At 42.3% G+C, this 26,741-nt stretch overlaps 1 protein-coding gene and 1 pseudogene across 1 annotated transcript in view; both read right to left on the bottom strand.

Annotated features, from left to right (window-relative positions):
• Positions 1 to 26,741, bottom strand: part of THOC1 (THO complex subunit 1) — a 54,428-nt gene that overhangs the window by 10,866 nt on the left and 16,821 nt on the right. The window contains exons 3-18 of the mRNA XM_073631442.1: positions 26,530 to 26,590; positions 23,395 to 23,461; positions 21,465 to 21,583; positions 20,742 to 20,790; positions 20,297 to 20,392; positions 20,108 to 20,190; positions 19,944 to 20,020; positions 19,190 to 19,298; positions 12,544 to 12,675; positions 12,223 to 12,323; positions 10,908 to 10,974; positions 10,764 to 10,814; positions 10,621 to 10,691; positions 6,183 to 6,278; positions 3,136 to 3,201; positions 585 to 668 (exon numbers count right to left, since the gene is read on the bottom strand). Coding sequence (XP_073487543.1) covers positions 585 to 668; positions 3,136 to 3,201; positions 6,183 to 6,278; positions 10,621 to 10,691; positions 10,764 to 10,814; positions 10,908 to 10,974; positions 12,223 to 12,323; positions 12,544 to 12,675; positions 19,190 to 19,298; positions 19,944 to 20,020; positions 20,108 to 20,190; positions 20,297 to 20,392; positions 20,742 to 20,790; positions 21,465 to 21,583; positions 23,395 to 23,461; positions 26,530 to 26,590 — 1,329 coding nt within the window. The remainder of the gene's footprint in view (positions 1 to 584; positions 669 to 3,135; positions 3,202 to 6,182; positions 6,279 to 10,620; positions 10,692 to 10,763; positions 10,815 to 10,907; positions 10,975 to 12,222; positions 12,324 to 12,543; positions 12,676 to 19,189; positions 19,299 to 19,943; positions 20,021 to 20,107; positions 20,191 to 20,296; positions 20,393 to 20,741; positions 20,791 to 21,464; positions 21,584 to 23,394; positions 23,462 to 26,529; positions 26,591 to 26,741) is intronic.
• Positions 7,912 to 8,030, bottom strand: LOC141146327 (5S ribosomal RNA; annotated as a pseudogene).

Below are 26,741 nucleotides of genomic sequence, written 5' to 3'. Positions count from 1 at the left end.
AGCTTTTCATTGTATATTCCGATTGTGTGTATGCCCCATCTGACTTTTTATGTTGAAAATTCTGACGGACCTAGAAAAAGAACATGTTCTAAATTTTTCCGACGTACCAAAAACGACGCATGCTCTGAAGCAAGTATGAGACGGAAGCTATTGGTTACTGAACTTCCGTTTTCTAGTTCCATCGCACGTGCTGTACGTCACCGCGTTCTGGACGGTCGGAATTTGATGTGACCCTGTGTATGCAAGACAGCTTGAGCGGAATTCTGTCGGAAAAACCTTCAGAGTTTATTCCGACGGGAAAACTGGACATGTGTACAGGGCATAAGAGTATCATGCATTAGAATACAGGGCCTCTTCCCTCTTTTTATATTTAATTATTTTTTTCCTTCTCCCAGGGAAAAGAGTACTTGGGATTAATATTTAGCAAGGGAACTTGGGATAAGGGTGTTTTTTGGGAGACAGCAGTAAGCAGTCACCTCAGGATTCACCCCCTAATAAACATTTAAAAAGATTTAATATTCACAATTCTTTAGACAACACCAGATTCAAGTTTTTTTTTCAATGACTGCGTGTCTTCGACATACTTATATTCGTTTTCCACCATGTTTTCAGGATCTGCTTGTTCAATGGCCTCTTCAAAAAACTGTTCCAACGTTGGCATAAACTCTCTAAAACACAATATGGAAGAAACCATTAAGAGCAAAAGTTTAAAATCAGGCTATGATGTTAGCTATGACTGGCTCCCTTCCTAGAGAGTCCTACTCTGCTTTAGAAATACAACCGTGACCAAATGTTTTACAAATGACACAAATAACAATTTTCAAAATCTGCTGCCTCAGTTTTTATGATAGCAATTTGCATATACTCCAAAAAAATTGGGTATTGCAAAAGGTCCTCCTTGCCATGAAAATGAACTTAATGCCATAAAAAAACATTTCCACTGCATTTGTGAAGAAGGCTTCAGGGGGCCCAAGAAAGTCCAGCAAGCGCCAAGACTGTCTCCTACAGTAGATTCAGCTGTGGGATCGGGACACCACCAGTGCAGAGCTTGCTCGGGAATGGCAGCAGGCAGATGTGAGTGCATCTGCGTGCTCAGTGAGAAGAAGACTTTTGGAGGATGGCCTGGTCTCAAGAAGGGCAGCAAAGAAATCTCGTGTCTCCAGGAAAAATATCAGGGACAGACTAATATTCTGCAAACGGTACAGGGATTGGACTGCTGAGGACTGGGGTAAAGTCATTTTCTCTGATGAATCTCCTTTCCGATTGTTTGGGGCATCCAGAAAAAAAAAAACCTTGTCCAAAGAAGAAAAGCACTACCATCAGTTCTGTGTCATTCCAACAGTAAAGCATTTTGAGACCATTCATGCGTGGGGTTGCTTTTTCAGCCAAGGGAGTGGGCTCGCTAACAATTTTGCCTAGGAACACAGACATGAATAAAGAATGGTACGAAAACATCCCCCTGAGAGCAACTTCTCCCAACCATCCAGGAACAGTTTGGCGACTAACAATGCCGTTTCCTGCATGATGCCATATAGCAAAAGTGATAAGCGGCTTGGGGAATAAAACATCAAAACTTTGGGTCCATGGCCAGGAAACTCCCCGGACCTTAATCCCATTGAGAACTTGTGGTCAATCCTAAAGAGGCGGGTAAACAAAAGACCCCCACAAATTCTGACACACTCCAAGCATTGATTATGCAAGAATGGGCTGCCATTGGTCAGGGTGTGGCCCAGAAGTTGATTGACCGCATACCATGGCGAATTGCAGAGGTCTTGAAAAAGAAGGGTCGACACTGCAAATATTGACTCTGCATAAGCTTAATGTAATTATCCATAAAAGCCCTTGACACTTATGAAATGCATGCAATTATACTTCAGTAAACCATAGTAATATCTGACAAAAAGGATCTAAAAACACTGAAGCAGCAGACTTTGTGAAAATAAAAAAGTACCTTCTATTACTCCTACCACCCTCCAAATTTCTGGGCTTTTTTTTTTTTTTTTTTTTTTTTTGTTGCTGTGATTGACTTCCTGTTAGAGGGTGGTTACATTCAAGCTGCATGGTCCCACTGTATGTAGGAACCCTCTTGCTTTCTCCTGAGACGGACTAGGGACTATGGATAAGGGATATGTAGCGTACATAAAGCAATGCACTTGACTGTAACTAAAGTGCACTGCCTGTTACAAACAAATAGAAGTGAGGTTTAGCAGCTCATAGAGGACTTTACAAGGAGGACATTTCATTTTCTTCCTCTGAACATGTGACCAGCAGCAGAGGACTAGAAGCTTCTCCAGCTTGTGTTTCCCTGCAGACAGGCTGGGAAAGACCTGGGTCATGTGACAGCTGTATACTGATTAGGAAAAAGGGACTTAGATTTTTTTTTAAATTAAAATGATTGCAGTGCCATCATCCATATACAGAAAGAGAAGGGACAATGTAAATTAAACAGTGTGTATTTAGTATCACTTTAAAACTTTAAACTAGTACCCAACTCAAGCCATTTTACAGCCCCCTTACTGGCCCTACCACCAATCTAACATGTACGGTGTTTACCCTACAACAGTTCCAGGCTCTTTTTAGAACCAAAACACATTCACAGGTAGGGGACACGTGCACACTTAATGTGCAGGACCTGAGTTCAGGCAGAACCACTGATTGGCTAGCTCTGCTTAAAATGTCACCTTTTGACAAAGCCCATGAGGCCCGTAGGTGCTTCAGTGCTCTTCCACTGGTTCCTGGAGCTGCCATCAGGCAAGCTATTAACAGTTCTGCACCAGTGAAATAGCAGCAAAAAAAAAAAAAAAACAAGAGAAAAACACCTTAGGTTAGGAGATCCTGTCCGGCTTTAACCTGCCGCAATAAGGAATCTCCTTTTTTTGTCTATTTATTAATTTATTTTCAATTTTTTTTTTTAACTTGCACAATTCTCCCCCCCACCGCAAGACCAAACACAATGTTCAACACCAATTCCTCCAGACTCAAATACAATCACGTGCATCTACCCAAATCCCAAGCTATTAAAGAAGAATAATACATTTCATAAGGTCTTTACTAATGCTTTTCAGGTTAAAAGCAATGAAATCAGATGTTACACACTGCATTAAAGTAATAAAGCACAAAAATTTCCTGGCTTACCTGCTTTCTAACTTGCATGCCTCTATGTTGTCTGGACAAAGATTCCACAGCCGGGTTAATTCATCACTGTTAACGATATACTCTAGTCAGAAGTGGTTAACCAATCCTTGTTTACGATATACCAATGCTAGTTTGCCACACACATGGGATAACAGAAGACTTCCTAACAATATGAAATCACCTACAGTGAGGGAAAAAGTATTTGATCCCCTGCTGATTTTGTACGTTTGCCCACTGACAAAGAAATGATCAATCTATAAATTTTACTGGTAGGTTTATTTTAACAGTGAGACAGAACAACAACAAAAATATCCAGAAAAACACATTTCAAAAAAGTTATAAATTGATTTGCATTTTAATGAGTGAAAAATGTATTTGATCCTGTATCAGCAAGATTTCGGCTTCCAGATGTCTTCTATACAGGTAATGAGCTTAAAGGGAGTGCTCCTAATTTAAGCTTGTTGTTACCTGTATCAAAAAAAAAAAAAATAAAATAAAAAAAAAAAAAAAAAAAAAAAGGGGAGGACAACCTGTCCACAGAACCAAATCAGATTCCAATCTGTCCACCATGGCCAAGACCAAAGAGCTGATCAAGGATGCCAAGAACAAGATTGTAGACCTACACAAGGCTGGAATGGGCTACAAGACCATCGCCAAGCAGCCTGATAAAAAGGGTGACAACAGTTTTTGCGATTATTCGCATATAAAAGAAACACAAAATAACGGTCATCCTCCCTTGGTCTGGAGCTCCATGCAAGATCTCACCTTGTGGAGTTTCAATGATCATGAGAACGAACGATGAGGTATCAGCTCAGAACTACACAGGAGAATCTGGTCAATGATCTCAAGGCAGCTGGGACCATAGTGTTACCCGTAAGTTATATTTTGAGATTGAATATATCTCAGCTATGATTTGGATTAATGAGAGTTCTCTGACCATGAGTGAAAGCTTTAAAACCAATGTATTGGTAAGTAGTAAGAAGGTCTAAACTAATACACAGCAATCTATAGTACAGACAAAGAAGAAAAATCATAGATTAAATGGAGCAATACAGAGTATATTCCTCAAAACATTAAAATACAAATAGCAAAACAAACAAGTAGGACAAGCATTTTTATTTACCAGTGGTGTTGTGTGAGGGCCCAGATCAGATTCCCGTCTCCTTCTGCCATATCTGCTTAAAATAAACTAATAAAGGCCCATCTCTCAGACTTGCATAGGGCCACTCCAATTGGTGTAATTATCTTACCCCTCTCCTCCCCCCGGGCGTATCTCATCCAGGACTGGACAATTCACCCCATCCCCTTAATTTAACATGGCTCAGCCCCTCACTAGTACCTCCTCTCTTGGGGAGAAACTTAATTAGGCCAGGTCATCACCTTCTCTTGAATGGGGCATTAGTTATGCAAAGTCCTATACTGAGCAAATTGTCTATTCCTGGACAAATGCCCATATTCTCTGCATATCAAATGTGTCCATTGAAGGGTATAAAAAGGGTTAACAAAAGGGGTTCGAAAAGGCCCGATCTAGCCAATTACCTCAGCCCCGTAGGGTGTGCCATCAAGTATTTAATTTGATGTGGTCCTTTTCTTGCATCTGGGTTTACGACAGGTAAATAGCACAAAGTCTCCCATATCACACACCCCTAAAATTCTTGCAGATCAAAAAGGAATTGGTAAATCAATTAAGTCCTTATACTAAAGCCTGCCAATTTAGATCTCATATGTGTTCAGATAACTAGATTCACCCATTTAATAAAAATTTAATAATCCTTACATAATATAAAAAAAAAAAAAAAAAAAAAAAAATTATAATCATATATACATACACAAATATTTCCAGTTACTAATGGAGATTACACAAACCTCCTCATAAGGCAACAATAGTCACCAAGAAATTAATTGGTAACACACTACGCCGTGAAGGACTGAAATCCTGCAGGGTCCCCCTGCTCAAGAAAGCACATGTACAGGCCTGTCTGAAGTTTGCTAATGAACATCTGAATGATTCAGAGGAGAACTGGGTGATTCTTGTGGTCAGATGAGACCAAAATCGAGCTCTTTGGCATCAAATCAACTCACCCTGTTTGGAGGAGGAGGAATGCTGCCCATGACCCCAACCCCACCGTCAAACATGGGAAGTGGAAACATTATGCTTTGGGGGTGTTTTTCTGCTAAGGGGACAGGACAACTTCACCACATGAAAAGGGACGATGGACGGGGCCACGCACCATCAAATCTTGGGTGAGAACCTCCTTCCCTCAGCCAGCGCATTGAAAATGGGTTGTGGATGGGTATTCCAGCATGACAATGACCCAATACACACGGCCAAGGCAATAAAGAAGTGGCTCAAGAAGACCCCATAGAAAATATGTGGAGGGAGCTGAAGGTTCGAGATACCAAACCAAACCAGCCTCAAAAACGTAATGACTTGGAGAGGAGCTGCAAAGAGGAGTGGGACACAATCCCCCCCTAAGATGTATGCAAACTTGGTGGCCAACTACAACAAACGTCTGACCTCTGATTGCCAACAAGGGTTTTGCCACCAAATATCAAGTCATGTTTTGCAAAGGAGTCAAATACTTATTTCACATATTAAAATGCAAATCAATGAATAACTTTTTTGAAATGCGTATTTCTGGATATTTTTGTTGGTATTCTGTCTCACTGTTCAAATAAACCTATCATTAAAACTGTAAACTGATCGTTTCAATTTTTGTCAGTGGGCAAATGTACAAAATCAGCAGGGGATCAAATACTTTTTTTCCCTCACTGTAGCTTTCTCAACACTCTCTCTTACTGATGCCTCTTCAAATCATGCAGAAAAAAAAAACTGCCTTAGAGATAAGCAGATTTTATCAAGTAACAGAATAAGTAAAGACCAAACATCTTCAAACACACAATTCAGATGCCATTGAAAGCCTTCAGTATGAGGGCTATGAAGCCCTATAAAATGAGAACACCCACTAGGGTGCCCCCAGGTGACAGATAAAAATATTGTTTCCATATAAAGATAACAGAATGGGGGGGGGGGGGGGGGATCTTACTTTCCCATTAGGAGCTTTTTATTAGAACCTTTGCCCAGAAAGTCCTCAGGGGCTGGACGTTTTCTTGCTACTTTCTGTGGTTTGTTGTCTTGCTGTCTGCAATAAAAAGAAAACAATTTACATATGTTCAAACTCAATTTTCAGTTTTTTTTTTTTTTTTTTTTTAAAACATGGTCTCTATATCATTATATCTCTATAGCATTCTCTGCATTAACCAAGGTAAATACCACTGGACCTGACAGCCCACACTTCTTCAGAATGTGGGTTTCCATAGCCAAACCGATAAATTTAGCGTTTGTAAGGTAGGACGGAATACCAAACCTTGCGAGAGAAGGTCTGGACGTGGTGGTAGGGTCTATGAGTCCCCTACCGCTATCTTTATGATCTCTGCATATCAAGATCTTCTAGGCCACAGGAATCACCGATTTCCCATCCTGCTTGATCCTGCGAAGCAGTCCTGGAAGCAGCAGAATAGTAGGAAATGCATAAATCAGTGAGAACTGATTCCCCAGGAATACTAAGGCATCTATTCCGCATGTTAGCAGATCCCTTGTTCTTGACACAAAGTTGTCGATTCTCTTGTTGAATCTGGACGCACACAGATCTATGTCTGGGATCCCCCATCTTCGGCGCATTGCCAGGAAGATATCAGGGTGAAGGGAACATTCTCCCGGGAACAACTGCTGGAGACTCAATTAGTCCGCCTGCCAATTTTATATTCCCGGAATGAAGACTGCCGACAGGCAAGGTACATTGTTTTCTGCCCAAGTTAAGATATGATTCACCTCTCTCTGGGCCGCATGACTTCTCGTGCCCCCCTTGGTGATTGATATAGGCCACGGCTTTGGCATTGTCGGATTGGATCCTGACAGGACAATTCCGTACCCTGAACGCCAGGCCCTCAGGGCCAAGCGCGCTGCCGGGATCTCTAGAATGTTGATGGGCAAGGTCATTGTTACCATCTTCCAGGTAACTGAAAGGAAAGGTTTTCCCTTCTGCAGACTCTTGGTTACCAACCACCAACTGAGGCTTTGGTGCACCCTGGAGACAGATACATTAGGAAATCTAGAGCTTGGATCTTCTTGTTCCAAGCTGATAAGATACTGTTTTGCAGCAGCCTCAAATGAAACGGAGCATAAGGAACGGCCTCGAATGAAGCTACCAGCTTTCCTAACAACCTCATGCAAATTCGAATAGAAGGATTCTTCTTTGCCTAGACCACCGGAATCAGTTCCTGATCTTTGCCTGGGGCAAGAAAATCCTTTTCTGGGCTGTAGCAATAATCAGACCCAGGTATTCTAATCTCCTTGATCTTTTTTTTTTTTTTTTTTAAGGATTTCTCTAGGTTGAGAATCCAACCTAGGTATTCCAGGTAGTTGACTGTGGATCATACTTTGGTCTAAGCAGGCTACCAACTGGTCTATCAAAAGCAGATCATCTAGGTAAGCTATAATCGTTATACCTTGAGCCCTTAATCCGGCTACAGCAGGGGCCAGGACCTTTGTAAATACTCGAGGTGCAGTAGCTAGACCGAAAGGCAGAGCTACAAACTGAAAACCCCAATCCCTGCTCTTGCATGTGAACCACAAAGATCAATTTTTTGAGATAAAATATGGTCCTGTGCTTGACAAAGACTTCTTTTCCTCTGGAATCTGAGAAAAACGAGGAGACGGGGACTTTCGGAACTCAAGTTTGTACCCTAGAGTTATTGAGGAAGTCATCCATCTGCAGCCTATGGCACCTGGTATTCCCAGGTGGTCCCCCATCCAGGTACTGACCAGGCCCGACCCTGCTTAGCCTCTGAGATCAGACGAGATTGGGCGCTTTCAGAGTGATGTGACCGTAGGCTCCCAACACTCTTCCTACCAGACCCGTGAGAACTGCAGAAGTCTTCCCCCCACTCGAGCGAGCGGGGCGCCCCCTCATAAGGAGGCTCCAGTTCCCCTCCTGAACTTGACGGTGGAGGCCGTCATGACTGCCTGGAGGCAGATGCCCCTGGCACTGGAGAAGGAGCTTGTTTAAACGAAATATGATTTCTCCTCTTCCTAACTAGCATAAGGGTACTTTTTCCACTAGAAATGTTTTGGATATATTAATCCAAATCATCCCCAAAGAACTGTTCACCAAAAAGGAAAACTAGCCAGGAGTTTTGCATGACACTTCGGCTGACCAATCTTTTAACCACAAGATTCTATGCCTATGCACCAGCGTAAGGCTTAAAGAATAGAATCTCTCATGGCGTCTATTGCCAAACATAATCCCGCTGGTAACCGGTTTAAACTGGTCTCTCAATGATTGACATACACTAATTGCTGCTAGCGCAGGTTGAGTCAGAGAAAAGGTTTTTGTTTTGTTTTTTTGTAATAGGAATTCCAACTTCTTATCCGTTGGATCCCCAAGCATATGAGCACTGTCTACCGGACAAGTCAAACTTTCATTCACATGAGGATATAGCAGCGACAATTGCTGCTATCTTCTTGGTGAAGTTTTCCTCCATAGGATAAAGTGTTATAGAAGTAAAAAAATGCTTATCTGGGTGATCCCACTCAGAATACATAAGCCTTTCCAGCAATGAATAGACAAGAAAGGTATGCACAGCTTGGGGAGACTTTAGTGAACCTAAACAAAAAGTGGGCATATCAACTGACTCAATGAAGAGTAGAAAAAAATGCACCATCAATCTTTCAGATTGTGAAGCTGATCCCCATGGATTTGACCCCTCAGAAGAGGAGCCATCAGCCTCTCCACGGTCCACTGAGGGAAATTCACCTTCTCCCGCCCCAAATCCTCAGTTTGAGGGTCCTGGGTAATGGAAAGGGACCTGTCGCATTTTATCCCATTCTGGGATGCGATTAAAGCCGCTAGCCAATCCTATTATGGCTTGAGGAAAAAACCCTCTCCAGTAATATAGACAGGGGCTGCAGCATTGAAAACAATTGCAATATTTGATAGCCCTGATGGCCCACTCTGACCAGTCACCCCCTTTCAGGGGAGGATGCCATTGTAGAGAGGAGTTTAGGCTGTTTAGAGCTTGAAGGAGTCCCTTTTGAGCCCTTTTTGGGGTGTTCCTACCTCCCCTTCTGACCATAGCCCGATGCACAAATGCAGAGGTACCATCAGAGGAAGTCACATTCACTGCTTGAGCAAATAGTTCAGCAACTGTCGCTGCTATTAATTGCTCAATCTGATGCTTCAGTAAATGAGCCAAAGGAATGCCTGTGTCACCACTTACATGCCCCTTTTCTGCTTTTGTGACTCTCCGACAGCTGCAGTCAGCAAAAAAAAAAAAAAAAAATTGAGCCTTTTTAAAAGTACCCCTGCGCTGGAAGTTGCTGCACGCCAACGCTGTGCTAAGCCATGCCCACTCCGTGTTCCCACCGTGTCCCCCCCTCCCCTTAAAAAAAAAAAAAAAAAAAAAAAAAAAGGAGCGTTTTTCCGCGGGCCTCCGATCTGACGGGATCGGTGTACGTGGGGGGAGGACGGTGAGGAGGAGGGCTGTGACAAACCGCCGTACAGAGGCAGTGAATGGAGCGGCATCCGCCGATCATTCTGGCTTCTCCCTCTACTCAGAGAGAGGGGGAGAGCTTTTGTCTGATTGGGGGTGTTTTTAGAGAAAAATCCCCCCAACATCTTACTGGAGTCCTGTGACTGCTAGCCGGGGGAAGCTGCAACTTCTGCTGACAACAGTATGATCTGAGAAAGCATGACAAGGTACGTGCTCTATACAACCCCCCATAGTGGTGACTTTTAGGCATGACAAAATTTACTTTTTAAAAGGAGGCAATTCATAAACTTTAAAATTCCTTAGCAATCTCCACTTCCCTTTCCCGCCACAGGGACTTCTGTGGTAAAACCAACAGACCCAATCTTCACCCCTCACGGTGGGCTCCATGTAAAAAACCTTCAGGAACTGGGGCCCCTTTTTAACGGGGATCCGCACTCCTGGACCCGTAATTGCACCCCGCCAGAAAAACCTTAAGGCTGAAAAAAACAAAAGCACTGGATCCCAGGGGTCCATCTCTCTAGAAAGGAAAGCGTTACGGGCTAAACCTCGTTTCTTCCACCACGAGGCCCGGGTACCATTCAATTCGGCCTAAAAAGACACTCTGAATGGATCCGGCTGCATAGCTAGCCCCAGCGAGGATTGCTCCAGTGGAGCTCAGCACAGCACAGCACAGCACAGCACAGCACATCTTTACGCGTGACCAACACCTTAGAGACTGGCAAAAAAACTGGAGGTACTCCCAGTAGTGGGAGGGGTTATATAGGGAGTGGACTTCCTGTCTTAGGGTGTGCCAGTGTCCATCACCTGAAGGTGGCCTATAACCCACATTGTAATTACTATGGCTCTGTGTCCTGTGATGTACAATTAAGAAAAAATGGTAGCGTAGCAAAAACAGATCATTAACACACAGACTCAAAAAAAGCCATGCATTACCTCTCTTTCACAAAACTTGGACAGCCTTCATTTTTCCAAGAATTCCAGTTTTCTTCTGTGTTTAGTATATGCTAAATAGAAGGCAAGATTAATATTGTGCTCATTCTGTAACCACCACAAGAGTGCTATATGATATGGCATACCTCCACCATTTTTGAAAACTTCTCTCCATCAGGGGGAGTCTCACGCAGTAACTACAATAAGGAAAAAAAAAAAAAAAAAAAGTTTACCATTTTGGGCTTCCACAATATAAGTGAGCACAGCAGTAACAATCTTTATCTATATACCTGATGAACGTTTTTGGTGGTATCTTCAATCCAAAGAGACTGCTCATCTAGCAGCACATAATTAGAGCTGAAATACAAAAGAATTTGCATGTGATAAGCAAGAAAACGGGAACATATCAAATTAGTATAGAGTGAATACATACATACTGAACACAGAATAATAAAAGTATATTTAAAAGGCAAAAAGACTCTTAGTATCAAATGTGTCCCTGCTGAGTTGTTCAATCCACTCTTGTGGCCTGGTGACCACTGTTACCAAAACAGGAAAGTGATAGGAAATCCAAAATGTTAGAGAATGTCTTCCAAAGGAGACATCTGTATTAGTGAGGGATTTCCCTTTACTTTGGAGAGATTTCTACTAAATTCTTGCTGTGTCTACAGGACAGGACATGAAGGGAAATCTCCAACAGAATACAAGAATTTAAGATTTAGGCATTAGATACACTTTTAGGCTACTCCTTTCTCTTCATTTGTGCTTACTTAATGGTGTAGAGAACTGCAGTAAGTAATAACTCAAGCCCCCTTTCTGTGTCAATATGTACTCAATATTAAACAATCTATCTTTGTAATGACCATATTGGCCAGGATCTGCTGTTAGAAGTTTGTATCGATTATGCTCAGGTATTCCAAGATGAAATGGAAATCTCGAACAAGGAAATGTTTTGTTACCTTCAACCTAAGCATTTCATTACACAAAGTATAAAATTACCAGAAGGTACATCTCCTTTATACCACAGAATAGCTTATGAGGAGCACACTCATCTGGAAAAAAATACCTATTGGTCCTGCCATGACTGCAGTGCTATCCTGTGCACTCTGTAGTGTTACCAGCCTTGCCCAGTTTTTTTCTGTGGACTACAGAACACCTTCATCCTATGTTATAGAGATAAGGAGGGATATGGTGTTTGAAGTCCTGTCCTAAGGCAAAAAGGCTGTTCCTCCATACATACAGTAAAGTGAGTGACTATTGTACACAATAGGGTGGGAAGCGTGTTACTGGCACAATCCCCAGGTGAAAAATACTGAAGAAAGAAAAAACTAATGCAGCCACCACATTGCAGGAATGGTAAACTGCATATTACATTTTTTGTTTTTAGGTTTAGATACACTTTGATTCCCAGCATCAATGCAAATTTACTTCACTTAGAAGCACAATTTTACTTAATTTCAATTAAAAAGGCATTTAAACATCAGAGAAGATTTCCGGTATTTGGTATAACACAAGATAAAAATCCCACCTTCCTGGTTGCTTTGTTCAGCTTTTTTTTTTCAAAAGAACCAGTATATACAATTACTGTATCAATACATAAATTACCTCTTAAACTTTACTTGGCCTTTTAAGTACTGGAACAATATAAGGTACTGCAACAAGATATGTCGGCGGAAGTTGCTGTCACTCAACTGTAAATCCATTAACTAAAATAACAATATATACAGAAAAAATTAACACACTTTACTAAACCAAATTTCTCTATAAGATCACAGGAATACAAGGAATAGATTTGGAAAGTTGGATAAAAGGCCTGTCATTAGCAGTATATCTTGATCAGAGACAGAACTAAGCAGAATGGCAGCTGTTTGGTCCAATTACTGTAGAAACTCTTAGCGAGCACACAGCTTGTTATATTTATATTACCTTTTCACTTGTCAGGAACTTAGCAAAGTACACATGTTCACCTCCCGATTTCAGCTCTTCAATTTTTTTTCGTGATGCCTGAGTATCGTCCAGCTTGTAACTCTTAAACACTGCAAGAACCTCCTCCGAAAACTAGACAGACAAAAAGGGGGTGATTCTTGTATAAGCAAAGATTAAGAAAATGACAAAAGTTAAACATACTTTAAATTGTATAGGCGAGACAATATGATAAATTTAATAAAGAAGAAAGCCAGGTGTTAAAGATCTCTTGATGAAGGTGCCCTGGTGCCTTGTACATTTCAGTTATTGAAAAAAAAAATCCAAAAAAATAAAAATAGGATTTTTTAAAACAGCTTACCTGTAAAATCCTTTTCTTTCGAAGGACATCACGGGACACAGAGCCACAGTAATTACTGATGGGTTATATAGGTATCACTGGTGATTGGACACTGGCACACCCTATCAGGAAGTTCAACCCCCTATATAATCCCTCCCCCTTGCAGGGATACCTCAGTTTTGTAGCCAAGCAATATAGTGTATTAGAAGAGGGGTGGGACCTCTGTGTCCCGTGATGTCCTTCGAAAGAAAAGGATTTTACAGGTAAGCTGTTTTAAAAAATCCTATTTTCTTTCTCGAACATCACGGGACACAGAGCCACAGTAATTACTGATGGGATGTCCCAGAGCAATGCTACCTGAGGGGGGGGAACCACGACCAAGTAGGGTGCAAACAGACCTGAGGACCCTGTACCGCTGCCTGCAGCACACTACGCCCAAAGGCGATATCCTCATGCCTTCTCACATCCACCTGATAGAATCTGGTGAATGTATGAATTGAAGACCAGGTTGCGGCCTTGCAGATTTGAGCCATAGAGGCCCGGTGATGCACTGCCCAAGAAGCACCAATAGCCCTTGTGGAATGTGCCCTGACCCGAAACGGAGGAATCTTCTATTTCAAACCGTAAGCTTGAATGATCAACTGTCGAATCCATTTAGAAATGGTAGCTTTTGACGCTGCCTGTCCTCTATTGGGACCCTCTGGCAGCACAAACAAAACGGATCTGAGTAGTTGCCCCTGCTCTTACTACATCCAACGAATGTAGAGATCTCTCTTCCGGAGAACAGGGATCTGGAAAAAAGGAAGGTAGAACAATCTCTTGGTTTAAATGAAAATCAGAAACCACCTTCGGTAAAAAAACTAGGATGAGGGCGTAGTACCACTCTATCCTTGTGTATAATCAAATAAGGCTCCTTACAGGAAAGAGCTGCTAATTCTGATACTCTTCTAGCAGAAGAGATGGCCACCAGAAAAATTAATTTCCTTGTCAACAAGACCAAAGGAATCTGACTTATTGGTTCAAAAGGCTGTTTCTGTAACACAGCCAGGACCAAATTCAAGTCCCAGGGGTTTAGGGGCGCTTTAACCGGAGGATTAAGACGCATCACCCCCTGCATAAAGTTTCGGTCCAAAGAATGCGAAGCAAGTGGCCGCTGAAATAATACTGATAAAGCAGAGACCTGGCCCTTGATGGTACTCAAGGCCAGCTTCATCTCTAATCCTAATTGTAGAAAATCAAGGATTCTACCTATGACATATTTCCTGGGATGCCAACCTCTGGATTCACACCAGGTTATATAAGCCTTCCAGACTCTATGATAAATCATCCTGGAAGCTGTCTTCCTTGCATTAATCAAGGTAGATATGACAGGACCTGAGAGCCCACGACTCTTCAGAACGTGGGTCTCAATAGCCAAACCGTCAAATTTAGCGTTTGTAAGGCAGGATGGAACACTGGACCTTGAGATAACAGGTCTGGGCGTTCCGGTAGTGTCCACGGGGAACCTACCGTCATCCTTACTATTTCTGCATACCAAGTCCTTCTGGGCCAAGCGGGGGCCACCAGAAGTACCGACTTCCTTTCCTGCCTGATCCTGCGAAGGAGTCGTGGTAGTAGCAGAATAGGCGGGAATGCGTAAATCAGTGAGAACCGATGCCACGGAATCACCAACGCATCCGTCCCGCATGCAAGAGGATCTTTTGTCCTTGCCACAAATCTGTCTATCTTTTTGTTGAATCAGGATGCAAAGAGATCTACATCTGGAACCCCCCATCTTTGGCATATGGCCCAAAAGACGTCGGGATGCAGAGACCATTCCCCTGGAAGTAACTGCTGGCGACTTAGATAGTCCGCCTGACAATTTTTTATTCCCGGGATGAAAACTGCTGATATGCATGGCACATGCATCTCTGCCCAGACTAAGATCTGGTTCACCTCTTTTTGAGCAGCTCGGCTCCGGGTGCCTCCCTGATGATTGACATAAGCCACTGCTGTGGCATTGTCGGACTGGATCCTGATCGGACAACCCTGTAGCCTGATAGTCCAGGCTTTTAGAGCTAGATGTATTGCCCGGATCTCCAGAATGTTGATGGGTAAGGTCCTCTCTATCTTGGACCATACCCCTTGGACCGCAGCCTGTTCCAGAACTGCTCCCCAACCTGACAGACTGGCATCTGTTGTTACCACCGTCCAGGTAACCGGTAGAAAGGATTTCCCCTTCTGCAGGTTTTCGGGTATGAGCCACCAATTGAGGCTCTGACGCACCGCATGCGACAGGTGCATCGGAAAGTCTAATGCCTGAACCTTCTTGTTCCAGGTCGACAGAATACTGTGTTGCAGCATTCTTGAGTGAAACTGAGCATAGGGAACTGCTTCGAATGAAGACACTATCTTCCCTAGTAGCCTCATACAAAGGCGGACTGAGGGACCCTTCTTGGTCCTTACTGTCAGAATCAGCTCTCTCAAAGCAGTGATCTTTGCCTGGGGTAGAAATATTTTCTCCTGGCTTGTATCTATAATCAGACCTAAATACTCCAGTCTTCTTACTGGTTTTAGGAAAGACTTTTCTAAGTTGAGGATCCAACCCAGGTGTTCTAGATACCTGACCGTGGTCCTCAAGTTTCCATTCAAAGAGGCTACCGACCGGTCTATCAAGAGCAGGTCGTCTAGGTATGCTATGACAGCTATACCCTGAGCCCTTAATCTGGCCAGAGGAGGAGCCAAGATCTTTGTGAACACTCGAGGTGCAGTGGCTATCCCAAAAGGCAGAGCCATAAACTGGAAATGGCGCCCTCCTACCTCGAAGCGCAGAAACTTCTGATGAGCAGGAAAAATGGGCACATGCAGATATGCATCTCTGATGTCTATTGATGCCAGAAATTCTCCTCCCTGCAGGGTGGGAACTACTGTTCGAATTGATTCCATGCGGAAGGATTGAATCCTTAGGAATCGGTTCAGATCCCTTAAGTCCAAAATGGGCCTGACATCCCCATTTGGCTTTTGGACCGTAAAAAGGTTGGAATAGAAGCCCAATCCCTGGTCCTTTGCGGGAACTATCATAATGACCTCCTGCGACAAAAGTCGCTCTAACGCTAGAAGGAGCGACTGCTTCTTCTCTGGGTCTCTGGGAACATTTGATCTGAGGAACCGAGGAGAAGGGAATTCCTGAAACTCCAGCTTGTACCCTAAGGTTACCGTGGAGACTACCCATCTGTCCTGGAAGTCCTCGTGCCAGAGCTCTGAGAACTGTCGCAGTCTTCCCCCCACTCGAGTGAGCGGGGGCGCCCCCTCATGCAGAGGTCTTAGTGTTTTGCCTAGTAGGCTTCTTTCCCCAGGACTTCTTTTGTCCCTGGGGTTGACTCTTGTCTCTGGACCCCGATGGAGGCGGCCGTCGAGACTGCCTGGAGGCTGAAGCCCCCGGCGCTGGGGAAAGAGTCCGTTTGAAAGAGGGATGCTTACTCTTCTTCTTGACAGGTAAGAGAGTGCTTTTCCCACAAGAGATTCTCTTGATATAGTTATCCAAGTCCTCTCCAAACAACCTTGCACCACGAAATGGAAACCCAGCCAGTAGCTTCTTACATGGTGCTTCGGCTGACCAATTTTTCAACCATAGGATTCTACGTATATGCACCAACCCCAGTGAAAGACGGGAGGTTTGCACGATAGAATCTCTAATGGCGTCAACCACAAAGCATAAGGCCGCTGGAAGGTTAGCAAACCCCTGGGCCTGCTGTTCAGGTAATACTTTGATGACCTGCTTAACATGGTCTCTTAAGTATTGACAGACTCCAATCGCTGCTACTGCAGGTTGGGCCACTGATCCTGCTAAGGAGAAAACATCCTTCAATAGGGATTCCATCCTTTTATCTACAGGATCCCTGAGCATCTGAGCATTGTCTACAGGACAAGTCAGGCTATTATTTACGGAGGAAATGGCGGCATCAATAGCCGGTATTCCCCACATTTTAATAAACTTTTCTTCCATCGGATAAAGTGTTGAAAACTTTCTCGGCGGAAAAAAACGTTTGTCTGGGTGATCCCACTCAGAATAAATAAGCTTTTCAAGTAAAGTATGAACAGGAAAAGCATGTGCTGCTTGGAAAGGTTTCAGTGACCCCAAAGCAGAAGAGGATTCTTTAGCAGTTTCAGGTATGGGCAACTTAAATGTGGAGCGGACCAATCCAGTGAGGATCTGCACTAAGACTTTCTCCTCTTGGGAAGTCGCAGAGGGTCCCTCTCCACCTGAATCCTCCGAAGAGGAATCATCCATCCCATCCCGATCCTCTGAAAGGGATTCATCTCCTTTATCCCAGAGCTCCTCTGTCTGAGGGTCTTGGGGAACAGAGGAAAGCCTAGTGCGTTTTCTTCCACTGAGTGAAGACGTAATCACGGCCATTAATCTTTCCTCTAGACCATTAATGGTTGAGGAAAAAACCTCTTGTGTAATATATACAGGGGCTGAAGTGCCAGAAGCAGGTGTAGCCCCTGACCCCGATGGCTCTCCCTGGCTAGCCGTCCCTGGCCCATCTTTAGGGGGGGAGGATGCTGCCGACAGGGGGCCCTCAGAACCTGAACGAGATCCCCTAGTGTCTCTGGTTCCTGGGGTGCTTGAACCTCTTCTACCCATAGTGCAAAGCAACAAGGTGTGAGGTATACAAATGAACACTGCCCGCTGAGCGATGTAGTCTGGCTAAAAGCCTTGCTACCCAATGCTCAGTCTGGTGTTACTTCAGTAAATGCTGCCTAGGAGAATGCCTGTGTCCCACCTTACATGTGACCGTCAGCTCTGTGTCTCTCAGAAGGCTGAGTGCACCTGTACAGAGTGCCTTTAATAGTCTGCAGCTGGCCTGAGTGGGAGTCTAAACACTCTGTGCTGACATCCCGCCCCCTCCTCTACTGCCCCCCCCCCTCGAGTTTTGAAAAAAACGTGCGCTTCCCGCACTGCCGACTCTCCTGTCATGCTTCTGGAGAAAGGCTGGGGATGGGGGGGGGGGGGGGGGGAAGGAGGGAGACTGGTAACAAGATCTGCCTGAACGGCTATCTTCAGAGATGGTGGCCATTAGGCCGCAGAGCCCGGGTGGTATAACCACTTTCTAGACCCCTGTGGCCCCTCTCTAGCCTGGGGGGAACATTCAAACATGAGAAATCCCCCTTTCCACCTTACCTGCTTGCAGCCTGCTTTGAGATGCTGGGACATAATCAGCACTGAACACCTGAGACAGTCAGTCAGCATGTGTAGGTTTGTGCTCTTGGCAGCCCCCGGTGGTCACAATAGGCATAGCATGCATTTACCTTAAAGGAGAAAAGCCACTAGAACTCAAAAATTCTGTGGAATCTCCTCTTACCTTATCCAGCCGCAGGGTGCTGTTTACACAGACCCAATCCTCACCTCTCACGGTGGGCTCCGTTTGAAAAAACCGTCAGAGACTGGGGCCCCCATCAGTAGGGGGATCCAACAGTTCTGGGACCGTAAAGCACCTCGCCAGAAATTAGGAAGTTTAAAGCCATTTTCTGATCTGCGGGGTCCAGCTCTCTAAAAAGAGAAGCATTACGGGTAAAACCTCGTTTCTTCGGACACGAGGCCCCGGTACCATTCAATTCGGCCATGAAAAGACACTTTGAATGGATCCGGTTCGCCTGGCTTGCCCCAGTATAGGATATCAGGATATTCCCTTTGGAGCTCAGCACAGGACATCTTTACACGTCCATCACCTAAGACACTGGCGTAAAAACTGAGGTATCCCTGCAAGGGGGAGGGATTATATAGTGGGTTGAACTTCCTGATAGGGTGTGCCAGTGTCCAATCACCAGTGATACCTATATAACCCATCAGTAATTACTGTGGCTCTGTGTCCCGTGATGTTCGAGAAAGAAAATAAAATTATGAACTAAAGCTATAATGAAATTCAACATTAAAAAAGAGAAGCATGGTTTTCAACACTATTACTTAAAATGTTTACTTTTTGCAAATGGACACATCAACACAGGATGCCTCCAAAACACTGCATGTGTGAACAGCCTAGAAGCAGCTTCTAAGTTTTGGACTGTTTCTCTAATTACAAAACTGCGGCTGCCGATTCCTGCCGCTGGGATTTGTACTGTGGCTAAACGCCTGTGCGAATGCAGTTTAAGAACTAATAAAATTTTGCAATCAGAAAATTGTAGAGCCCTATCTGCTGAACACTATAAAAACAAAATATTAATTTGCATAATTTGACATTTAGCTGCCTGAAATGTAATACAAATCAAAATTTTCATTTAGAAAATATTGAAACTATGCTCTATATATCACCTATAAGGGAAGTATACCTTAAGAAATGTCTTCCAGGAACTCTTGTCATAGCACTGTACTGGATTCCTGAAAAAGTCCTGCAGCGACCAAAACTTCCTATATAGGTTGTAATCTATGGGAATTGACCTAGAAAAAAAAAAATGAAATTATGTTATATAGAATACTGCATGCTTATTCCTATAAATCAATCTGACTTCCCAGTAACCAATCAGGACACTTCTGTGTGGCCCGAAAAGCCCAAATGTTCTTTACATTCGTTGAAAGACTAAAGCCTGCATTCACACCTGAGCAGAGCATTATTACTGGTGACTATGAAACAATGTTTTTAAAGCATTTTTAGGCATAATACAGGCATTTACTGCATGTGTATCAAGCTTCACATGTTTGTATCCTGGGCTGAATAAGGAGAGAAAAGCAGTTCTATAAGAGAAGGAGAATTCTTCAGGTGCAAAAGTGCATGTATCACACATTTACAGGCACTCCTATTGAAGTCTATGAGGCCAAAACTGCGTGAATATGCTAAAAATAAAAAGCTCATGTACTTTGAGTGTAAGGCAACTGAGTGTAAGGCAACTAAGTGTACAAGTGTGGACAGGGACAAGAATGAATAGGATTCTGCATGTTCAGAAACAAGTAGAAAAACATGTCAGCGTGAATGAGGGCTAAATCTGAGCACTCAAATACAATTCTCACAGGGTACGACTGAATTTTACAACTACATGGCTGTAATAGTTTGCATCAACTCCAATGCAGATCAAAGGGCATACTTACGAACTGTTGTTTGGGACTTCATCATCTCCCATTTCACCTTCCTCAATCTCCATTCCATCATCCCTATCCTCCACTTGCTGTTAAAGAAAATAATTATTTTTATACATGAAAATTAGCTAGAACAACACTGTTAACTATATTAATATTGGGAAAATGGCACTCACTTTTTGTCCCAGAGTGCTCTCGCTCTCATTGACATTGAACACGGTGACATTCTCCAGGTTAAACTGACTCTGCAAATTCAAACCTTAGAAACGAATCATAAAAAAGTCATTACCATGTTAACTGTCAGTCTCATTTATCAAAGTGTTTTCCCAATGAATGGTACCGACTGACAGCAGTCTGAAACTCACCTGATTTTTCCGAAAGTGGAAATAGGCGGGCGAGGAACAGCTGAATCCTCCCGCAAAACACTGTGTTCTGTGACTTGGAGAGTCTCCTCAAAAGGTCTGGAAAAAACATTGCAAGAAGAGTACAAAAGATTAATTAGTTTTCCTACACAACCCCAGGTTACACAGACCATAGGCTCAATTCACAAAGCTAAAACACCAAAATAAGGATTCTTATTTTCAAAACAGTAATCCAATGAGATATGAAAGTTACAGTCACATGGCTGAAAAGAACTGTGGAAATCCAGTGTTTTACTGTTCCATACCATATGAAGTTTATTGAAACTATTTACCCTATCAGAGAACTAAATAAGTCTCCGTCCCTAAAATGCTAATCAAGCATGCACATCGGGATAAATAGAAACAGAAGGGTACAAAAAAAATAACTAGTAAAATTTGAGGATCTTACCATTGCACATCCTTAGCAAATAGTTTTTGCCAGCTGAATAAAATGTATTCTGAAATCAGAAGAGAAAGTTCATGCAGATCAGGTATTCAAGCATATAATGCCCCGATACCAGAACAATACAAAAAAAACACAGTACATAGCAATGGTAAAAAAAAAAGTAGAAATGAAAATAAAAATAAAACCAAAATAATAGTTATGATATGAGAAAATGATTATCATTTGTCTTGAGTAGTTTTCAATAAAAACCTCACTGAATCAAGTGTATAGCCAAACCTAGAATAGGTCTACTGTAACAAAACAGATTCAATAATGTTGGGTTCACATATGTGCGGCTGCGGTTCCCAGCATGGAGTCCGGTGTGTCCCTGTTTACCTGTTCAGGAGCGAATCGGGTCCGAATTTGTGCCTGAATTTGCACCTGAACCGGACCCAAAGACGCACAGGACCCTTTTGGAACGCAGACTGCGGCCACCCCAGATCTGTGTGAACTGGCTCCATTGAGAGCCGTTCACACTCGCATGTCATGTAAATTGGATGCGGAGAAATACGCATCCAATTCGCACATATGTGAACCCGGCCTAACATGGACGGTCAAATGAGATATATAATTAAGGGCACTAATAAGGGAAAACAGGAATTCATCATTATTGCAGTTATCAGCCTTCTTTAGCATTTTCTCCTTCTGGGACAGGATCTAAGTGTACCTTAAAGCACTTTTACTTACGGCTTTCCATGTTCCAACATTTTTCTCAACAAATGTAAAGATTCTATCGCAGTGGTCCAGAGGAAGACAGTCAAGGACATCTCCCAAGAGCACAAAAGGTGTGGTAGCTGTACAAATACCTTCATGAAAAAATAAGTATAGTTTACGGTATAGTTAAAATTTAAAACATCTAGTATGCCACCCAACCATACATGGCAGCTATAAGTGTCCCAGGCCTCTTGACCCACTCCCCAAAAAAAAGAACCACCCAATTATCTATGTAAAAAAATACACAGACACAAAAGGTTTTAAAAACCCAGACATCTTTCTTTAGAAATGGAAACCTTTGTGAATTCACCTGCCACATATTAACGTCGCTATATTCAAAACAAAATGTTTTGGCACAAATCCATTTTGTCATAAAAAGAAAGAATTTGAAGAACATAAAATATCATTGCATACCCCAGCTGATAAACATGCCTGCATTTACCACTTCTCTACCGCCGTACGTGTATATACTGTAGACGACCCAGTATGAAAGTGGTTACAACCATGATCCCGGTATCTTTTTTTATCCCTAGCGATTCTCTTTTATGTAAAAGTTATCTGAGGGGCCAAGCAGCCGCTGAATTACCATTTCAGGTGGCAGAAGAGGGTCCAACCTCCCTCCCACCGCTGCCGTTACCAGGCTCTCCCGTGCCATGTTGTTCCTTCCACTGTATGACGTCGCAATGGGACACAGATGACAAAAAAACAAAAAAAAACACACACACACACACACACACACCTTGACAGAGGGTTAGAACCCTCCATTTACGCTATCAAAAAAAAAAAAAAAAAAAAGTTTTGTTTATAGTAGTTGTCTTTTGCTTGTAGAGTCCAGGGTTACAAAGGAACATACATTTGGACACAATGAAAAAGTATGTTCAGGCACAGCAAAGCACTTGTCATTTGGTGAAAGTATTGAGATAAATTCATTTTAATAATTTGCTTGCTTTATCGCCTTCACTCCCAGCATCTTAAACAACCATCTCAAAATGCAATAGTCTGATAACTGCATGCAATTAGAGTATTTAATGTAATTTTTTTTTTTTTTTATTTTACGCAGCTTTGTTATAGATAGATAGATAGATATGCTGAAAAAGAAGCAGATATACAGTGGCAGGGTCTGGGATAAACAATACATTACAGGCTTTGCTTCCAGAAGTTCACTTGTCCATTATATATTTTTATTTTACTAAGCTTATAACATAAATCTAGCAGCGACACTTGTTCAAATGACAGCAACAGGAAGGAAAACTTGGGAGCCCAGGTGCAGAGATTTAGGTGGACAGTGTCCACTCAAACTTCTGGCAGCTTTGGTTGCACTGACTTCTTCATCCAAAAACATTTCCGCTAGCGTTAAGGTCCCCGAGTTCTGATGTTTGGAAAATTGGTGCAAATTTGATTGGTCTCTTCTGTATATTGCTCAGGTGGGATAACACAGATACAACAGTGGCATGCCAAACATGCTTAGTAATGAATTCTAAATAAAAGTATCTGGTCAGAGTCAGTAGTGCTCAGGATGATAACATGCTTCAGAATGGTTCTGAAGTTTTTGCCTTTCGATAATGATAGTAGAAGTTCTATGCCAGCAACCATAAGAGACTGGCTACAGCATTTATCACTGGAGACCAGCTCCACTGCTGTGGACATGATGCAAGACCATGAGGGCTTCCTATTACCAAGCAGAACAAAGGCGATACATTTCACTGAAAAACAAAGGAATGGTTGTGCGCTGCCCCCAGTAATAAAAGTGTAAATCACTTGCATTTGCACCTTTATGAAGTTTGATTGTATATAATATTAAAATTATGGCTTTATGGTTATATATTTATTTAGCAGCGCTATCACAAAGGGAATTTTATATCCGTCCGATACATTTTATATGTTCCAAATTTAAAGTTCATACCTTCTGTAACGCCATTGATGGCAAGAGAAATAATCGCAAGACAGTTGTCACAAGATGCTTGGTTAATCTACAATAACACAAATAAACAATGTATGAAATAATGAAATTAAATAATCACTGTTACCATTAAACAACTACAAAGTCAGAGAATGAATTTACTTATGGAAGGAATTTAACCGTACGCACTAAGCAATAACACCATAATAAAAAGATACAGGTACCAAAAATACTTCAGTTAAAGCACTGCTGCAATGGTGAGCACCTATTCTTTGAGTTTCCACCAGAACAGGTATAGAGAGGAGATCTTCTAATGTGGATACCTGCTCCGGTGTCTTATATGAAGATTTTCCCCTCATTTTAAAGAGATTTCCTCTCACTTCCCGTTTTGTCCATGGAACATGAATCATAAACAGAAATCTCCAGGCTGGGACTACAGCAGTTCTAGCCTTTCTGCATTCCTTCCAAAACTTTAAGGACCCATTCAGAGCCATGCATTGCAGTAACATGCTTGCAATTAAAATACCACAGTGTGGCACCCCAACCCACCTGCATTGCAGCACCCTACAATGTATGGCAATGGACTACTGTGCATACATTAGGAGAAAACGTGATAAAAGGCACCACTTCAAGCATTCCCATGAAATATGCACTTTGCTTGTTACAATAAGATAGTTCAAAAATAAAATAGCACACCTCTCCTTTCCCATTAAAAACAGGACAATGTTGTGCAAATATGCAAACAGATGCTCACCATCCTATCCTCCTATAGGGAAAACTGTATCGTAACAGTAGTTATGCAGAAATGTACTTAGGCTTTAGATGGCACTATGAATATATGGATAATGAACTAGGTACATTTATTCATCACATGGAGTCCCCATTTAGGCAGCAACTTATATTCCCCTTTGCATCATAAGCTTGTAACGGGAGTGTCCAAAAATCCAATTAAACTCTTATATAATTGTAATTATAAATAGTGCAAAGATCATCTTCTGTCATCACTTTCAAAGATTTGCTGATTTCAAGATAACCGTAAACCTGTCATGGGCTTCAGTAATATTTCATGTCTCGGCTCATTTATTCACTCCAATATATCATATACATAGTTCGTTCTGTGGACACATCCCCACCAAGGTAACTAGAATGGTGTCACTTGCAGTACTGTTCTGTAATTACTTAGCTTGTCCGCTGCCCAGAGCAACCATTGGTTTTCCTATATGGAGTGGTATGACACAGAGCAGGTCAAGTCATCTGCCCATGTCATATTGGTAAGGCGGCAGGACAATGTCTGATGACACGGACACGTTCTGTCCTATTACAGGACTTTGTCATGACACATGAAATTGCTACCCAGACATGTCCCTTGTAGCATTGATCCAACTTTGGGTGTGAAAAACCTTAAGGCTTTCCAACCACTTTAAACCTCAATATGCCATGGCTTTAAACCCATTTTTCAAGTTCCTGCTTTCCCTTTGAAAGTCCTGAATATTAGAGCAATTCCTGCGAATAAGCAAAAACTGCCCTGTGGAAATCCCTTTGATGGATGATGGCTGATGGCTGGTGGTATGAAGCAGCATGTTCCCAGCTGTTGGTTTCCTGAAAGTGGTTCAACCTCATTCTGACTATATTTTTTTTAAGTTGGATAGATATTGCTGTCATTTTTGATTCAGTAGTGTTACCCCCTTCCACACTTGTGACTTTTGATTTCAAAGTTGCATGACAAGTCGTACCCCAAGTTTTCCAATGATTACTATTCATATATGTGTGACTTAAAGTCACAGCGACTTTAAAGTAGTTCATGCACTACTTTGGCCTGACTTTCGTGCAACTTGAGGGCCACAGAATTTCAATGTTAACCCTTAGGCTTAATGTACACGGGACGTTTTTACAACCTCTCCTGAACGATTTAACTTGACAGATAGTAACCCATGTTTAAAAACGTTCGTTTTGCCGCGTTTGCGTTTAGAAGCGTTTTTTTTTCTTCCCTTCAAAATAGCCAAAAATTAAAAAACGCCTGTAAACCAAACGCGGCTAAACGCGAGTTACTGCCTTTGGTGTCTGAACTAATTTTTTTACCTTCAAAGAAAAGCCTATAAACGCAACTGCCTAAAAACGACATTAAACGAGCCTGTGTACATGTACACATAAGATAACATTGGATGAGTTCAGGGGCAGCTGAAAAAAAGCATCCAACTGCCTCTGAACGTTTACCAGCAGCAGTGTACATGAGGCCTTAAAGTTGAATGAAAGTCTTGCCTGAATGCTTCACACTCAACAGTGGTGCAACAGTGGGTCTGACTTTGCAGAGGGACAAGTCAAATCCAAGTTGCACTCCAGAGTTGCTCGACTTGAGTTGTAGAAGTGTGAATCTGCACAGCTCTGTAAACAAAGCCAACTCTGCTGGGGTACATTGTTGGGCAAAAAAAAAAAAAAAAAAAAAAAAAAAAAAAAAAAAAAAGAGGGCGAAGGTCTCAATGAGCTGCCTTAACAAAATTGCACTGCAACGAACCACATAAGACTGAGGAATGACTACAAGCACTAAATGTATTCCCCCTGGAGAAGACGCTTGAGAGGGGATAGGTTAGCGATATACAAATATCTCAATGGCAGTCCCAGTGTAGGTAGGAGACTATTCAATCTCGGGGAGTGTAAAAGGACATGGGGCCACACAATGAGATTTGAAGAGAAGCGGTTTAACCTTAAAGTGGATGTAAACCTGAAGCCAAGACTTCACTTCCAGTGCTGAATAGGAAGAAAAAAATTCTAACACAATGTGCACTTTCTAAAGAATATAGCAAGCTGAAGACAGCAGATATACAAGTAAAACGTATGTATGTAGGGAGATTTGTTTCATCTCTGTGTATCATCTGAGGCTGTTCACTTCACTGGGTATATATGTGAGGGTTTACATCCACTTTAAGGTGCGTAGGGGGTTTTTCACTGTCAGGGCGGTAAGGATGTGGAACTCACCTCCACAATCAGTGGTGTCAACAGGAATATCGATAGTTTGAAAGACTCTTGGATGTGCATCTTAGCGAACACAATATACAGGGCTATAGAAAATGATTATCTACACAAAAACATATTCACATGCACTGTATCTTTTTTAAATGGTTATTTCAATAGTTTACTTACAATTTCCTCCTCCAAAACACCTCTGAAAACTTGGTCAAGTGTCAGCTTTTTCTCATTTTCACTGCAAAACAAAAACAAAAAAAAAAAAAAAAAGGGAGGGGAGAAGGTCAGATGTATGAAATGCATGGAAACAAATTAAAGAGGAGCTCCAGTCTCCTATGTAAAAATGAAAAGTCAGCAGCTACAAAAAACTGTAGCTGCTGACTTTTAAC

Source organism: Aquarana catesbeiana, linkage group LG05, assembly GCF_042186555.1.
Source record: "Aquarana catesbeiana isolate 2022-GZ linkage group LG05, ASM4218655v1, whole genome shotgun sequence".
Lineage (NCBI taxonomy): Eukaryota > Metazoa > Chordata > Amphibia > Anura > Ranidae > Aquarana > Aquarana catesbeiana.
This window is presented reverse-complemented; position numbering and strand designations above follow the sequence as displayed.